Here is a 17,544-nt window from a genome sequence, read left to right as displayed (position 1 = left end):
TGGACAGGCAATGTTGTGGAAGCTAAAGTGGATGAATTAATGACTGAGCTCAAAGAGCTAAAAGAAACTCTTGAAGAAAAAACCAAGGAGGCAGATGAATATTTGGATAAGTACTGTTCCCTGCTCATAAGCCATGAAAATCTGGAGAAAGCAAAAGAGATGTTAGAAACACAAGTTGCTAGTCTGAGTTTACAGCAATCTAAACGTGATCTCAGAAGTTCTCCTTTGCTAACTTCACCCGTTCCAGGACCATCTCCAGCCTCTTCTGTTAGAGAAAAGAAGTCATCATCTGGTCAAAATAAAGCTTCAGGCAAGAGGGAAAGGTCCAGTGGGATTTGGGAGAATGGTGGAGGACTAACACCTTCCACCCCAGAGATGTTTCCTAAAAAAATTAGAAAAACCAGCAAAAGTGGGGTTCAACCTGCTGAGGATGAAGAAGAGACTGAATATGAGCCAGAGGGACTCCCTGAGGTTGTGAAGAAAGGTACGCATAATTTTAAAACAAAATTCTAGGGCTGGGAGTGTAGCTGGGCGATGAGTGCATGCTTAGCTTTTGCAGTCTCTAGAACCAAAATTAAAACAAATAAAACAACACCACCAACAAAATAACTAAAATTATATGTGTTGTTTTGAAAAATTCACATGTAAAAAAGTTAGAGGTATTAGATTATTGTGCAACAATCCTAACTGGCCTCTAGAAACCACTTTTGTATTGATAAGATATATATCTTCCTTTCGGTCGTGAGGGAATGAGTAGGATTAATTACTCATGGCATACTACCTAAAGAACTGGTTGATTTGAAAAATGACTGTCAAAATCCTTTTTAGAATTTGATATTTCTTTGCAGACAAATCTACAAATAAGGACCCCTCAAGCTTTCTTTTCTTGAGTCAGGTCCAACTCAGATAGTATACAAGCTGGACAGAGGGCCTGGTGAGGTTGACTACCCTGCCTGAAACCACTGAACACTTTTTTTTTTTTTTTTTTTTCAAAAAAACCAAGTGTGGCTCAGGTACCTGGGGCTGGTCTACAAACTGCCCATTGCTAGTTCATGACAAAGAAAGGTTCAGAAATTGAAAGTAAGAGTTTGGAAATTTTCATAGCAATGTGATAATTGCTGTAATGTCAAAGCACATAGACTTTTTTCTATTTTTTTTGGTGATTCTGGGAATTGAACCCAGGGCTCTGTGCATTCGAGGCAAGCACTCCACCAACTGAGGTATATCCCCAGCCCTGATTCAGTCTTATTATACAAAAATATTACTCCACAGCTGATTGACATTTTGCCTCATCTCTTCCTACCCCCACAAAAATCAGGATGCATTCTTTGCCATAGATGGTTTGAGAAACATTGTTCTGAATAACTAGCCACTATATAGGTAGCTATCTCTCTCTCTCTCTCTTTTTTTTTTAGAGAGAGAGAGAGAGAGAGAGAGAGAGAGAGAATTTTTTAATATTTACTTTTCAGTTTTCAGTGGACACAACATCTTTATTTTTTAAATTTTTTATGTGGTGCTGAGGATTGAACCCAGCGCCCCTGCATGCCAGGCGAGCACACTACCACTTGAGTTACATCCTCAGCCTTAGCTATCTCTTTTTTGATAGGAGATTTTTATTTGTAAAGGCTTAGAAATGATCACTGCTTAGTTAGCCCTGAAGGTCCTTGTGGAGTGTGACATGATTTTATTGTCCTTGGGATTGATCTCCTCTCTTAGTCATGAAGGTCATGTCATTTCCTTCTCTAGAAGGAGATACCCCTAGAGAGTGTGAAGTCCTTGTCTGGAAGGCTAGTCTGTCCTACCTAGTCCTGCATGGGAGTGGCTGCCTAAAGCTGCTGTTATCATTTTACATTCCCCTCTTTTTTTTCTCCAATTCATATTTTTTAATGAGGCCTGTTAGTGTCCTTTAGATCTTAAAAGAAGAAGCAGAATTTTTTTTTTCTGTGTAATGCTATTTCCCCCCTTTTTTTCCATTACAGTTTTTATGTTTCTAATAAAAGATAACATATAAATTATTCATTCAATTTGATAACTCCTAGAATAACTATTAAATTTACTACATTTTCTCTGTGACTGAGAGAAAATAGTTTGGGACCTTTATCTTTGTTAAAACTTTGCCTCATAAATGTCATTTGAAGCCTATATAGTATTGGACCTAGCAGTGTTGACAGTCACCTTTTTTGGACTTAGGGTTTGCTGACATCCCAACAGGAAAGATTAGCCCATATGTCCTGCGGAGAACAACAATGGCTACTAGGACCAGTCCTCGTCTTGCTGCACAGAAGTTAGCCCTGTCACCCTTAACTTCGGGCAAAGAAAACCTTGCAGAATCCTCCAAACCAACAGCTGGTGGCAGCAGATCACAAAAGGTAAACTATTGTGAACATCCATCCATCTCCTATCTTCAATTCAGAAACTGCAGTGCTATCTGAGCCAGGGTTGGACTCTGCATCCTTTTAAGTCTGACCTTCTTTCTTTCTAATGTGGTATAGATAAGTCAGCAGTGAGCAAGCCCTAGGATAAGCATTACAGTGTCCTGCAGCATGATCTCATTCTCCACCCAACCGACCACTTACAAATAGTTTGCTGAGAAATGACATTGTTGTGTGAAACCTCGGTGGACTTGTAGGAAAGTTTGAAGCATGACTGTTAAGGGATTCAAATACAAGTTTTGTTTCTGGCCATGCGTATTGCTTATTGTTTGTTTCAGACTTTTTATTCTCACTCATCTGCCCCCAGCTACTTACTGTTTATGGCTTTTATTCTTTATTTTCTGCAGAAAGCACTATTTTAGTAGCTATCCAAAGAAAAGAGCTGTTTATGTATTTCTCTGTTGTGATTGTTGAGGATAGGGCAAAATGTTTGAGACCTCTGTATTTCTGAAAGTAGCTTATAAGCAGCCCAGAAAATGTATTTGAAGTATAGAGAATATTTACTTAACAGATCTTTTTTTAATATTTATTTTTTAGTTGTATTTGGACATAATACCTTTATTTTTATTTATTTTTATGTGTTGCTGAGGATCGAACTCAGGGCCTTGCATGTGCTAGGTGAGTGCTCTACCGCTGAGCCACAACACCCAGCTTCTGCTTAACAGATCTTTATTCCTAATACTACATATTCCAACAGCTGCTGTTTCTGTACACAGAGTCAGGAGGAGTCAGGTTTGGGTTCTTGGTATAGACTGTGTCATTTCCTGGAGAGTTGACTAAGAGCCACCCTTATTCCCAGTAGAAACCAATATCCATTCCTGTTTGATACTTATGGAGAGCAAATGAAGTATTTGGCCCTCCCTTGAAACAGAATACTATGGCACTTCGCTAGTCCTCTGTACTTCTATTATCTTAAGGCAGTTGCCTTTCTTGTACTTGCTCAATGTCTGTCTTATTTGCAGAGTGAGTAGGTAGCTGATTATGTCTGTGGTTTACCTGTGTCTTCATGTCTAATGAGAAGCCTGACAGTGAGCAAATATTTGTTGAATGAATGGAGCTGTGAATGTTGTCTTGAAGTGACCAAAGTAATAGATGTTTATAAAGGTATTTTAGGAAATCATCTTATGAAATCAGCTTGTGTTGCTGTTCCCCCTTCTTTCATGAGGAATTGATGGTAAAAGCTGTTCGAATGTGGTGTTCAGATTTATTATCTAAGAAAAAGCTCTTTGCACACTAGGGGGCCCGCTTTCTACACTATTGTTGAGCCTGCTGCTCCAGAGCAGTAACCATGGTTTCCTGCAGATTTGTGTTCTGTGCATTAGCTATGCAGTTCAGTAGGCACCAGTAGTCATGAATTGCTAAGCAATGTTGTGCACTTTGGAGATGAATGGTGGGGGGTCCTCTTGAGAGGAGTGTATAGGAGGCTTCATGATTAAATTCAGCCTTTTCAAAACTTAGCCTAGTAATTTTCAATTTAATCCCGTATTTTCTGAGTTGCCCTGTAAATTTGCTTCAATCTGTTAATCATATTTTATTGTTTAGTTTTGAAAATCTAGAAGAAGGTATTCCTTCAAAATCACTTGCTTAGACACCCAGGATTATGAGCTTTCCCCTAAGGTGACTGGCTGAGTTTTGAGAGAGAGAGTTCTCTCTCACATTGAGTGACATCTGATAAGTTCAAAGGGGGAAAATGGATGAAATGCAGATTATGTATGAATCCCCAATCTTTATTGGGGATGAATAAATCCAGGAGCTCCCAGTTTGCTGGGGACAAGGAAGCCAGTGATGGTAGACTTAATCTGACCGTGGACTTGGCATTCAGTGCCAGAGGACCAGCCTTATGTTATAAGCCCATCACGGACAGTGGTGGTTCTGTCTGTGTTTCAATGGGAACCTTGCATAGTTTTCTGCCAGTGAAGTTTGTTTTCACTGAGACATGCACATCGTCACTCTCTCCCCACTGTGGCTGCCTTCACTGGTAAGATGATTGGGGTACGGATACAATATCTTAATAGACTAAATACTTGGTGAATTTGACTTCATCTGTTCATGGACTATTCTAAGGTTAACTAACCAATGTGAGGTTCAAATCCCTAGTTTAAACTCTAATCACAGAATATAGCTTCTTTGATTGAGTATCAGAGAAATAGGGTCTGGAGAGCAGAAGTCAAGGAGTGCACTTTAGGCATTTAATTGGGATTAAGAAAAAGCTTTACTGACTCAGTTTATTATTTCTTATGCATTTTCTCTCTTGGGTAGAAAAGATTTGACATTCCTATATTTTGATGCATTCAAGGGAAACACTTGCTTTGATATTTCTCTCTCTCTCTCTCTCTCTCTCTCTCTCTCTCTCAAGATAATACCAATAAAACCCTGTTCTTTTCCTTCAGCTTTTCATGGATGGTAATTTTCCACTTAGTCCTGGTCCTTCATTGCTGCACATGATCTGAGATAGAAGTAAGCTTTCCAGGGTTTGAATTGTTGGCCAGATTCACTGTTTTCCATAATGAAAAGTATTTAATTGCCTTTTAAAGTTACATACTTCCTATGGAAAGAATATAAAGGGGAAAATAATTTCCATTCTCTTTTCTTCTTGCTTCAGAAGGGGGTCCCTGGAAGTCATTCACTCAGGGAACGTTTGTCACATCATGATTTTCCAACATCTGTGCTGACCACCTGTTGGCTTTCTCTTTTTCTTTTAAAGATCTCCTTACTTGTTGCTTCAACTTTTGCCTTTAACTGAGTTGAAGCTTTTCTATACTTCATTTGTCTTGCTCTTTGTTTTCTGACTCCGTATTTTTTTTCACTACTAGGTAAGTCTCAAATCTTGACTCAGTTTTTTTGGATACCTCCTTCTCTTGAAAGGCAGGGCCTTATAGAGGGCATCTGATAGCTGCCCTGCGGCTGTAATTCAAATCTAGTGGTGAGACAAATAACAACATAAGGAGCCCAATTAAAATATCTTTATATGAAGAATAGGTCCTGGGTCTTCTAAATGTTGTAAATAGAGCTCCTACCTATGAGGTTAGTATTACTCATTTGGATTATACTTATTTTAAATGACAACAGAGGTTCAGTTGGGACAAATGGAGGCAGATTTTGGTTCTCACTTAGGAATATATTAAACATTTACCAAGTAATGGAGCATATTGTTGGCAGTGGAGATACAGAAGTAAGAAAGATAGTCTTTGCCTTCTAAGAGTTTAAATTCTTTCTTGGGAACAAGCTTGGCCATCAGAGGTGTCCAGGGAAGTTGGATGACTTGTTGTAAGTTCATGTCTGATGTTCTAACTCCTCTGTTAGGTGAAGCCTGTTCTCAGGGAAGAATATATTAAAATTGTATACAACTTATGAGCTTGGTGACATAGCGCTGTATTTTCATGTTATATACACATGATTATGATTTTAGTCTCTAACAGAGGTGTGTGTTGCAGGTCAAGGTTGCTCAACAGAGCCAAGGCGGTTCAGGCTCTGCCTTCCAAGAGTCCACCACGAAATCTCTGTCTGTCAATCATCTTCCTGAGAGAAGTTCAGCTGTCAACCCCAGAGAGGGCCTGAGAGCCACTCGAGGCCATCCTGTCCCAAGCCCAGGTGCTGCACCTGAGCCCAGGAGTAGTGAGAACTGCAAGGTCCAGTGAAGAGCCTCCAGGGTTTGAACTCCTTGATAATGACTGTGGCTGACCAGAAGATACTGCCTATAGGGACTTTTCTTTGGTCAGGGAGCACTTTGTCAGTGGGGAGCAAACCATTCCTTATCTTCTGGATATATTGTCCTCTTTAGATCTCCACATGTAAGTACTGGAGAAGTTTGGAAGCACTGATCCCCTGGCCACCATTGCTGGTGTAACATATCTATTGTAATGTAAATAGTGTTGTATAAAGCATTTTGGTAATCTGTTAAAAGTAAATAGCAAGCAAGTAACAACCTCTATTTGTATGTAGATTTTAACCACCCCCCCAAAAAAAATGCAATCAACAACTCCCAGGAAAATGCAAAATTTTGCTTTATACTCTTTCCTTTACATGTGTTAGGCATGAAATAATTCTAGATTGAATTTCTGTAAGCTTAGTAAAATGAAAGAAAACCATGCTATGTTTCTAAGGAAAACATGTACATTTGCACATGTGGGTATGTTCATCCTGTTCTTCCAATGTGTTTTAAAAATCATTGCTCATACAGCCTGTACATACATGTGTGGGGGGTACTGGGGAGGTATGTGTGTTTATTTCTTAGTCTATTGTAGGCTCCTTAGAGGTGTACTGTATCATGATTTCTGTCATTGTGCTTTCTTCATCTTAAAGACCATTATAGTTCTTTGATATGCATTGTCACATCTGGTTTTGTATTAAAATATGGCCTTTTCTCCCTCTGATTAAAAAAAATTACTTTCGTGTTTTTAAAAGTGAGTCATTCCTAAATATAAAGGTATTATGAATGTTGGCATTATTACTTGTTAACTACAACAGCCTCTTATGAAAGTAAAATATTTGGGAAAATGATATAGATCTTTGAGCACACGATACAAGTATGTTCAGTGAACATATTCAGGTATATGAAAAGATATGATTTACAATGCAGGTCATAAAGATTGAATGAAAATATGTCCAGCCTCATGCCTAGCATATTGGGTATACCCACTAAATTACATTAGCAAGGATGCAAGTGTATGACATTTTCCAGCTCCATTTATTGATGAGAGTGTTTTGAAAATATGCATGTGTTACGAGCCAGTTCAAATTAAAAAAATTTCAATAAGCCTTTATGTCCTTGAATCAGGGGAAAAAAGTTTTTCAGGACATGAGTTAGTAAAAGATAATTTATTCTTGGCTTTTGGTTCAGATTGATGGTCAATCCTTGACAAAAACATCATTTTATATTTTAAAATTGCCCTTTGCAAACTGGCCTCTATGGTTGGATAATGCTTCAGCCATATTAAGCGACTTAGTATTCATGTACTGAAAGTGATAGCCTACTTTCCTCTTGTTTCTTCAGTTGCTCAGGGTTATGGCCGGGTACAAAATCCTTATCATAAATCATCCCAAGGTTGCCATGTGCTCAAGGGCACATCCCTGAATAAACATTGCTGGGATCAGGCCATCAGCTTTATTGGCTGTCTCTAGTGACTGGAAGATTCCACTCCATACACCCTGCCGGGCAGCTTCTTGGGTCCTTGAAAGCATCTTCATCTTTTCTTAGGTTTGCTGGAGCTCCTGATTTTGTTGCACAAATACTTCTGTTATTGACAGTAATAGGTTTGCCCCTTGGTGAGTGCAAAGCCCATAGGCACAACCGGGAGATAAAAAGATACATTCCTGAGCATGCTCAGTTCCAGGTCATGCTTCTTTATACATGGCATGTTCAAAAATGGCAGACTTCAGGAAGGTCTCCTAGGTGGAAAATTTAGCATTATAATGGGCAAAGTTTGCTTTAGGTCACGTAGAAGAGGGGCTATTGTCACTTTAGGTGATTTTTATCAATTCCTGTCTTCTCTAGTGGGCCTTATCTGAAATACAGCTTGAAAAATTAGCAGTCATTTAAAGGGGCAGCAACTCTTGCCCTTAAGGAGCTTGCCCCTAGAAGTACCTGCCTCAGCTACCATCTTCATTTTTGTAATCATAGAGAATTGTTCAGAATTTTAGAAATAAACAGTGGGTCATTCAGTATTATGTTTTCCTTGAGCTGGTAATATGTCTTGTACTGAGAGCTGATCTATGTATGGGTTACAGCCCGACTCTCAAGTACTTTATAAACTGGTTGAATCACCAATAAGATCCTAGCTGACAAAACACTGTGAAATAGACCAAGTTCAGAAATCTGGGAATCTGATTCTCAATGAAGGTCTTGGTTGAAATTGATACTTTTTCCTTGAACATTCTACTGGAACCAAAATGGCTCTTTGTGTTATTGGCAGTTTTCAGGAGTACAAAGAAATGGCATCTTCAGTAAGAATGGAATTAAACCTTCCATTTAAATGTAGCCTGATTCCTTAAGAGCTACCTCACACACCTTTAAGATTTGTACTTTTTCTCATTGGATCTCAATTTATTTGTTTAATTTGAACTGTCAATTTTTTTTTGGATATTTGAGCCTGGAAAGAGGTCAGGGCACTTATTCCCTAACTGGGAGGGGACACCTGCTTCTTCACTTTCCTACTGGCTTGAATCTGCAGAGGGCTTCTTACTACTATGAAGAACTTCAAAGTTGTTCCAAAGATTTGGACTCTGGCAATATATCATGAAAGAAATTGAAGTGGAAGACCAACTGATCCATTCTTGCAGGGCATAGATTTTATTGTACCACTGATAGAAGCTGAGCTCATCACTAACATGTTTTCATAGTTCTTTTGTGGTTGAGTGGGAGTTACAATTATTTTTTGAAGAGGATACTGCTTGAAATTGGTACCTGCCAGCTGGTACTTGAGTGTTGCTGTCTCCCATTTCTATTGGGATAAGCTGCCTTCCTTTTGGGGAACAGGCTTTATGCCAAGTTCACTGGCTAAGAACCCTGGGGACCTATGGCTTGTGTCAATCCCCAGGTGTTGTGTATCTCCTGCCACTACTCAACCTAAACTATGGCCCAATGCATGAATGCTGTGTGGGAAGTTCTATATGTTTCACAAGGTGTTTTCACAGGTTTGCTCAAAACTTATACCTTTGTGAGACAGACAACTCTCCAATGTGTAGGCTGAGATTAAGTGATGCTTAGAATTTGGGTAGAACATGTTTAATAATTACAATGTATTTTGCCAACAACCTTGCAAAGTGGGGATCATCAATATAAGAGTTGAAGTATTTACTCAAAAGCAGCCAAGATGAGTTTCAACCCCTTTCGTTTGTCATTCTGCCACTCTAGAGGCAAGCTGTTCCTGGATAATTCTGATAGTAGATGTTCAGGTTACATAAGTAGCTTTTCTACTGTCTATGTGTGATGGAGACATCTCTAAGTCTAGGATGATTGCATCTAACTTGTGCCACCTTATATTGAATTTTCAAAACATGAGACTAGCTATATATTTTAACCCCCCAAATTGTAACTAGTCACTTCATTATTACTTAGTAAAGTATTGTACTTAAATAAAGGTAAATTTTTTAAAAAGAGTCTTTTGGAAATATGTAAAATCTAAATATTTGCAAGGCTTTGATTACAAAAGTTTAGTATAATATTGACATTACAAGTGAAAGGTGTGGGAAAACTTGGGATTCCATATGACTTTGAACAAATTACTTACATTGTGTGCCTTTTTAAACTCATTGGTGAAGTTGCAATCACACCTTTTGGAATCCTTTTGATGATTAAGTTGATTGGATAGTACTTAGCTATTCTTATGATATTGCACTTCATAAAATGTTGGTCATACTATATATGCAGTTAATTGCATGGACAATTTAAAAAAATATTTCAACTTAAAACTGTTAGATAAACTTGTTCATCTTACATAAAGCATTAGTTTCCTATTGTTTTCCTATAAAATTTTCATCTCAATAATACTAATACTTTTTTTGCAAATAAAATTTAATTACCTTAGATTTGTACATATAATCCTATTGCTGATCATGCAAATGAACCATACACTGTTTTTTGTTTTTGTCTGTTTGGCTCATTAAAAATGCCCAAAGAAAACAATTACTGCAATTTTGCTTACAAAATTGACTTGTTTTTGTACACCTGAAGTTCGAATATAAATTGGTTATTTGCAACTCAGACTACATTTCCTTATAAAAACAACATAACAAACTGTTCTTAAATTCAAGCCCAGAAAGTCAATTTAGCTCATAACATGTCAAAATGGCAATTTGGTTCGTTTCAAACTATACAAAACCTCCACTCATAGCATTTTTTTTTCTCTACAAAAACATTTTAAGAAAGAGATTGTCCAAAACTTATTTTCCTATCCTTTAACTATTTTTCCAGTGTTTCCCACTCTTCTGCTTCTGTGCTAACAGACAGGAAGTGTCTAGTGGTCTCAGGACAGAGACAAGGGGATGCAGGCTCCTGTCTGGGATAGCAGCTGTTTCCAGTCTGAAAGGAAAAGTGGTGGCTTTATGTTGGTTTTGATGCTGCAGGCAAAGGCAGCTGGATAATGTTGGTATGTTTGTGTGTGTAAATTTAAATGGTTCCATTGATGTTTTAGAAAGTCACAAGGAAGCACACATATCCCCAAGCTTTGTACATTTTCTGCTCACTTGCAGACTTGAGTTCCAGCCCACAAAATTCCCACCAGCCCCTGTCCCTTTAATTCAAGGATTAGCAGTTGAATAGATTACTGTATTCCTTTCTCCTCTAGGGCATCTTGCTGATGATCAGAGGATAATGTGTAAAAAAATCACCATATTTGCCAAACCAAATCCTTATGGTTTCAAATGCTTTATCTCTTTGATATTAAGTCATCTTGCAAAGTGAGCCCTATATTACCATTCAAGAAAAGACCCAAACAGGTTAAGTTTGTGTCAAAACACAACTGAGGGTTGTAGTCTTGACCTCCCAGTCCAAAGATCTTCATAGATAACCATATGCCTCTCTGTCAGCTAAGAGGCTGACCACCAGCCTGTCAGGTTTCTTTGAGAATTCCATTCTGAACCCAATGGGAAATTTCCTTCTGTTAGGGACCAAGACAGCTTCACTCAAGAAAAATGCACTTTACTTCATTTACTCTTTATGCTATAGTGGGGAGTTTGCCATCCAAATTTCTAGTTGAGATTATCCTGTTATCAGAACAGGGAGTTTTATATCTGTTTTCTCTAGTGCTTCTTATGCAAGGGGGTGGGAAAATTTCCCAGCTGTGCACTTTCTAGTGAAATTGGGATATTCCCGAGTTTGAAATGTGAACAGATCCCTTTGGTGTTGAAATCACAGCTGTGTTATCTAACAGCGTTTGCTGGCTGTGTGCCCACTCCCTCCTGCTAGACCTTGACTCCTTGGGCAGTCCACAGGAGGGGGTTATTTGTCCTGGTTACCATCTGTCTGTTGTTTTAGTGGCCATCTTCCTGGACTTAGGCCAGTTGAGGGTCATGAAGGTGTCCTGCGTTGGCCCACAATGATTTGTTCCCTCTGTGATGTTTATGGACAGCCTATGTGGATGCCTATACAGTGGCCTGGTGGCGATTTGCCTTGGACATGTGAGGAAAGAGAGAAGTATCATTGTTCAGATTTGTTAACGAGCACCATAAGTGTGGGGACCATGTTCCTCCTGAAATGGCCAAGACTTGGTGACAAGTGAACTACCTCTTGGCTCTACCCAACTCGTGTTTTTCGAGTTTCGAGACTGCATGTATGGAACCATCAGAGGCTCTTTCCATGGGAACATACCAGATGTTCCTGGATTTGCATATAACCTATTTGCATGGCAGGACTAATAAATGGAGGATACCCATCATTCCTAGAAATCAAAACAAATTCTCATTGAGAAGATTTACTGCAAATTCCACCTACCGATCTGGTGTTATTAAAGCCAGAGACCCAAATTGGCATCCTAAATCTTGTTCCAATATGTCTAACAAAATTAGATTTTCTACCCCCCTCCCTTGAGTTTGTCATATACTCATTTAAGAAGAGAATATGTTGATTTGGAAGTCTCACACTGATTGCCCAAATGTGACATAGATTGTAGTTAATGAAGAGAGATTATTTAAACCAAGTTTAGCCATGTTTTAATTGTCTATAGACAGAACATAGTTGGTGTGGCACAGGTGGTGATTGCCTATCCAACTGCCACTTTTACTTTCTTGTCACAGGACCCTCACTTTTATTCAGATGTTGGGCAGCAATTTGCTGGTTGAGTACGGACCCATCACCAAGGAAGGAAGAATAATTAGGATTAGTCAATTTCAGTCACCCCATTCTCTTTTGATGGTGATTGGTTATAGTGACCACCCTGGAATAACCAACTTTGAGACCCAAAATGAGGTATTTCCAACACACTGAGGCTGCCAAATCAGAAAGATGGAAAGCCACCAGGTCCTTGATAACTTTTGTTAAACTTCTGATCCAACTTGGGACTTCTTGTCATGTTAGAAAACTTAAAATTGTATTTTATTTAACTTATTTTTGGTACTGAGGATTGAACCTGGAGGTACTTAACCACTGAGCTGCATCCCCCAGCCCTTTTTTAATTTTTTAAAAATTTGAGACAGGGTCTTGCTACGCTGCTTAGGGACTCAGTAAATTGCTGAGACTAGCTTTGAACTTTTGATTCTTCTGCCTCACCCTCCTGAGCCACTGGGATTACAGGTGTGTGTAAAGCATCTTTCAGTGGAAGATTCTGTTATTTCACTCATAAGTTTCCTGATAACAGTTGCAAAGCCTGTTTTCAGACGGGTCAGTCAGCATATACTCTGTCTACACTTTCTTGAGTCTGGTATGCTATAGAGTGAAACCCAGTTACTTAACAACCCTCCTTTCCTGAGGTATGTCACTGAAAACAACCAATGTACAGGGGAACCTGTCTGAAACCCAATTTTAGCCTTGAAATGAACTGAATTGCATAGAGGAATTCACGAAAAAAAGTATATAATTTTTTTTTTTTTTTTGGTGGTACTGGTGATTGAATCCAGGGCCTCCCACATACTAGGCAAGTGCTCTACCACGGAGTTATACCCACAGCTCTTTTTAAATAAAAATTTTGTTTTGAGACAATGTCATTCAGTTGTCCAGCCTGGCCTGAAACGCATGATCCTTCTGCCTCAGCCTCCTGAGTAGCTGGGATTATAGGCAATCACCATTGCATCTAGCTCTTGATTCAAATCTTTCAAGTGATTCATTACTCCGTGAATTGTAATCTACTTAAACATCACCTAATTTAAGTTACAGTCACCAAAGTTCCAAAATTAGATGACTTTTGGGGTGTCTATAACTTTTATTATAACGATATGGTTTAAGGATCTAGGTTTACTTTATCACTTTGAAGGTGAAGAAATTGAGATCCAGAGGGAAATAATTTTCTCTACACAGCCTACTGTGTTTCAGAACTGACATTCCAGGAGCCCAGAATGGTGTTTTAAAAACTATAGGGCTGGTGGTGGCACAGAGAAAAGAGTGCTCACCTAGCATGAGTGAGGCTCTGGGTTTGGTCCTCAGCACCACATAAAAATAAAATAAAGGTATTGTATCCACCTACAACTAAAAAATAAATGTAGAAAAATATGTAGAGCTTGTGATGTCTGTTAATATGAGTAATTTTCACCTTTTTTTTTTTTTCCCCTTTCATGGCACTGATGGACAGCAAGGGAACCGGGTCTTAAGTTCCATGTAACAGTGCCTCCCTCTGCTCTGCCTTCAAAACCACGGAATAGTCCTAGATGAAGCTGAAGGTGTGTGTGTGTGTGTGTAAGGAACCCATATGTGAGTCCACTGTCAGAACCACAAGCATCTACAATTCCTTCATTTCCCCCCAAGCCCACACTCATTCATCCACCCCCTGCATTCCAGAGCTTCTCTGTTCACAGCTCTCCATCATGGAGGTGAGTGGCTTTTACACAATTTGGGCTTTAACATTTAAAAATATTTCCTCAGCTAGAACCTGTCAGAATTTTAAGACCTCCTTCTTTCTTCCCTCAGACCTCTTTGCTTTACATGGACAACCTACTTGGAATCATTATCAATTTATGAAAACCAGGGCAAAATCAGAGGACAGATACTGACATTTCCAAACTATTCCTTAGTATTCTCTTTAAATAACAGTGGTAAGAGTGCTGTCAAATTATTTTGGAGACTATGAACCACTTGACAGAAATACTGGGTTTTGGAGAAAAATTTAACAGCAAGGTGTTAGAGGGTCACACTTGACTGAAGATCAAAAAGCAAGATGAAGAATCTCTGAAATGGTCATTGGAAAAGCAAAGTAGTCAAAGCAAATTTAGAAAATATTGTTTATAAACCCAAGCTAACTCTAAAAATTATTTTTATCTGTAGAAAGAGATACTGAGGACACATTTCTTCTCTTAGTGACTTTTTAATGACACATCCATCCATGGAGAAAAAGGGCTAACCATGTCACCTATTGAGACAGCTTTACCAGGGTTTCCTCTCAATTCTGTCCTTTGTTTATTGCTGACTTGAAGTGTGAAAGAGGCAAACATTTTCAAAAGTCTTTTGTTTTATTTATTTATTTTTTTATATCAAATGACCACTTTAACTGGTTCCTAGTTTCCAAACTCAAATAAAAATGATTGAGGTAAATAAACCAGGAAACTTTTAAAATTTTGGTTGACTTAGATACCATATCCACTTCATAAGTAATCGATAATGGATATACTATAGAAGGCAATGGGACAGGAAGAGCTAAGAGATGCTCAGTAAGAAAAATACAAAAACGAAAACCAACCCTCACTGGTACAAAGGTTTACAATTCCTTGAAGTGATGTTGAAAACTAGACTCTTCGCATGACCACAGTGGTCACCCATGAGATCCACTCCATGAAGGTCAAACATTCATCTGAAAGTAATGCCAGAAGTGGGGAAGGCAAATTTCATAGAAAAGTTAAGCCTCTAGAGCTTGGTAATTTTCCATGTACCCCATCTCCCCTTTTCTGAGAAGCTCTTCTCAGTTTAGTCTCCACAGTCCAGAGGGCTAGAATCATTCTGGAATTGGCTCTCATACCAACAGGGAGGTGGCTCAGCTATTAAGGCTGTCTGAATGTGACATTTGGACCCGCTTCTCTGTTGGTCTCCATCCTGCTCCCTTTTATTTTCTTTTCCCTTGGCCTGGACCCATGACTCATCTGTTCCTGACCAGGATGACTTATTTGTTGTCAATCTCCATACGGTTTTGACTCTCTACCAAAAAAAGCAAGCCAACAAAACACAAAGTTTCTCTTCCTAGTTATAAAATATACCCATACACACATCCCTTGTAGAAAAATCAGAAAATACTTTTTTTAAAACATGGAAGTAAAATAATTTACCCATGATTCCAACAAAGTCATGACCCAGAAACTTGTTTAGTTCTTTCAATCTACATGTTGAAATTTTAAATATAATGAATTCTACTTTTTAAAAATTGTATGAGTGTTCACCAGTGTAAATTCGAGAAATATAGAAAAACAAAAATAAGTAATCTCATCATCCATCATTAAGAGATGACATCGTATTACCCCACCCCCAATTAAATAAATGGCACTTCATCCTCCTCCAATTAATTAAGTGGCGCTTCCATCTTTTCTGTGTCTTAAGCCAAGAACCTGGGAGACATCCTTGGCTTTTCTTTCTGCTTTATATGTTGACTATAATCAATCACCAAAACTGTTAATTCTGTCCTCTAAAAAATATCCTGACTCCATCTGCTTATTTCATTGTTCACCAATGCCACCCTATTCTAAGCCACCTGGATTGCTTACTACCCCAGATTCCTCCTGGGTCTTCCTGCATCCCATGGGACGCTGCCATCTTGCCTGTTCTTCTCCCTTCAACCAACCTCATGCATTTCTCTTCCTCCTTTCTCCTTCTCTCTGGCACAATACTGGTTTATTTAGTCCAAGATCAATGCACACTTATTTGGTAACAGTTACTCAAGCAGCAGACATACTCCCTCCATTCCAGGCTACAGAACACAATGGTCATTAATACCATGTAACTCATTTTCTATTCATCATGCATTGCCTTAATTTTTTTATTGCTTATCATATCCAATGTCTCCAAATGAAACATATCTTAAAATTCTTTGCAGATTTGGTAATCCCCAGCACAGGGCCCTTCATGGAGAAAACTTTAACTCACTATAGCTGAGTGATGAATGAAAAAAAAATGGAATATAGTCTGAATGTGGATTTTTTTTAACAAATGGAAAAACAATAATATAATTATGGTCTTTTGGATTTTTCTAAAAAAGAAGAAAACTCTAGTGTTAATTGAGTTTTATTTTTCAAGCTGCTGTAGTTATAATAATTTCTCAAAACATTATATTTTACTGTACCTTAGAACCAACATTCACTTCAACCAAATTACGTGGTTTATAATTCCTTAAGGCACCTATTCTTATTCCTGCTTCCAATCTATTTTCACCATTCCTTGGACTCCTTCCTTCCATGTCCTACTTAATTCTCCAATGCCCAGTGTGACTCCACTTTCTCTGTACAGTTTTTTTCTGTCCACCTCCTTGATTGATTGCTTCGTCTTGGGATGAACTTGGTGACTTCTCATTTGGTTATCATATTAATCACCCCAATGTAACATGTGCTATAATAATGTATATATTCCTACCTCCTCATCTGAATTTGAAGACTCTTTGGGGACAATAGAGCATTTTACATTTTTTATATTTCCCATTCAAATACAGGGTCCAGCCTATAAATATTTATTGATGATTATTGCTGGGATGACATTTGCCTTCTTTCTTTTGCCAGGATACAGGAAGGATGGGAGATGGATAGAAATGAACTAACTTGTAAATGTTAGCCCGGGACTGGTAATGAGAGCCACCACTTTCCAGGGCTCGTTTTTGTAAAGACCAGAACCAATACATCTTAATAAACAACCAAATATTTGCCCACAGTGGCTTTAACTGATGGATTGGGTGAACATTTCATGGAAAATTCCCATGTGATTAATCTGTTCTGGGATCCACAGGGCCATTCTTATTATCCAAAGAGTTATTGTCATTACCCAGATGAGCACTTTCCTCCCACTTGTTTGGTGACTATTTGTTTGCCATCCAGGACAACTGGTTCTCAATCTTTCATTGAGATAAATAGAGATGGCATACAGTTCAAAGATCTAATCACAGAAAGGTCAGGAAGTTGGAGCCCAGCAGGTTTGCGTACACTTCATCTTTTTCCCTTTTAATTGGATTATGTCATATGACTCTACAAGTTACAGTAGAACCTAAACCTATTCTTGGTGAGTTTAGAATTTGTGAGAATGTCTTACAGACTCTGTTTCTGCATTATCTCGAAAGAATAGGTTTTCTAAAGGAATTCAGTTAAGATTTCTGGAGAGAAATGTTTAAGCCGGTAACTTTTAAAGTTTATTTTTATTTTTTGGACATTTATTATTTGCTTTAAGTCTTTCCCTCTCCCATCAATGGTTTGCCATAAAATACCATCAAAAGAGCTCCTTTCTCTCTGCTTCTCATCTATTCTGCACGTGCTTTGTGGAAGAAGTCCTGTGTGATTGGCTCCT

General features: G+C 38.4%; 1 protein-coding gene across 1 annotated transcript in view; it reads left to right on the top strand.

Moving 5' to 3' along the window:
* Cenpf (centromere protein F) overlaps positions 1-6,070 on the top strand; it is a 55,867-nt gene extending 49,797 nt beyond the window's left edge. The window contains exons 16-18 of the mRNA XM_077802828.1: positions 8-484; positions 2,191-2,369; positions 5,867-6,070. Of these exons, the coding sequence (XP_077658954.1) occupies positions 8-484; positions 2,191-2,369; positions 5,867-6,070 (860 nt within the window). The remainder of the gene's footprint in view (positions 1-7; positions 485-2,190; positions 2,370-5,866) is intronic.
* Positions 6,071-17,544: the final 11,474 nt, after the last annotated feature.

The sequence above is a fragment of the Urocitellus parryii genome, chromosome 9, assembly GCF_045843805.1.
Source record: "Urocitellus parryii isolate mUroPar1 chromosome 9, mUroPar1.hap1, whole genome shotgun sequence".
Classification (NCBI taxonomy): Eukaryota; Metazoa; Chordata; class Mammalia; order Rodentia; family Sciuridae; genus Urocitellus; species Urocitellus parryii.
Note: the sequence above shows the minus strand (reverse complement) of the source record. Positions and strands in the feature narration are given on the sequence as shown.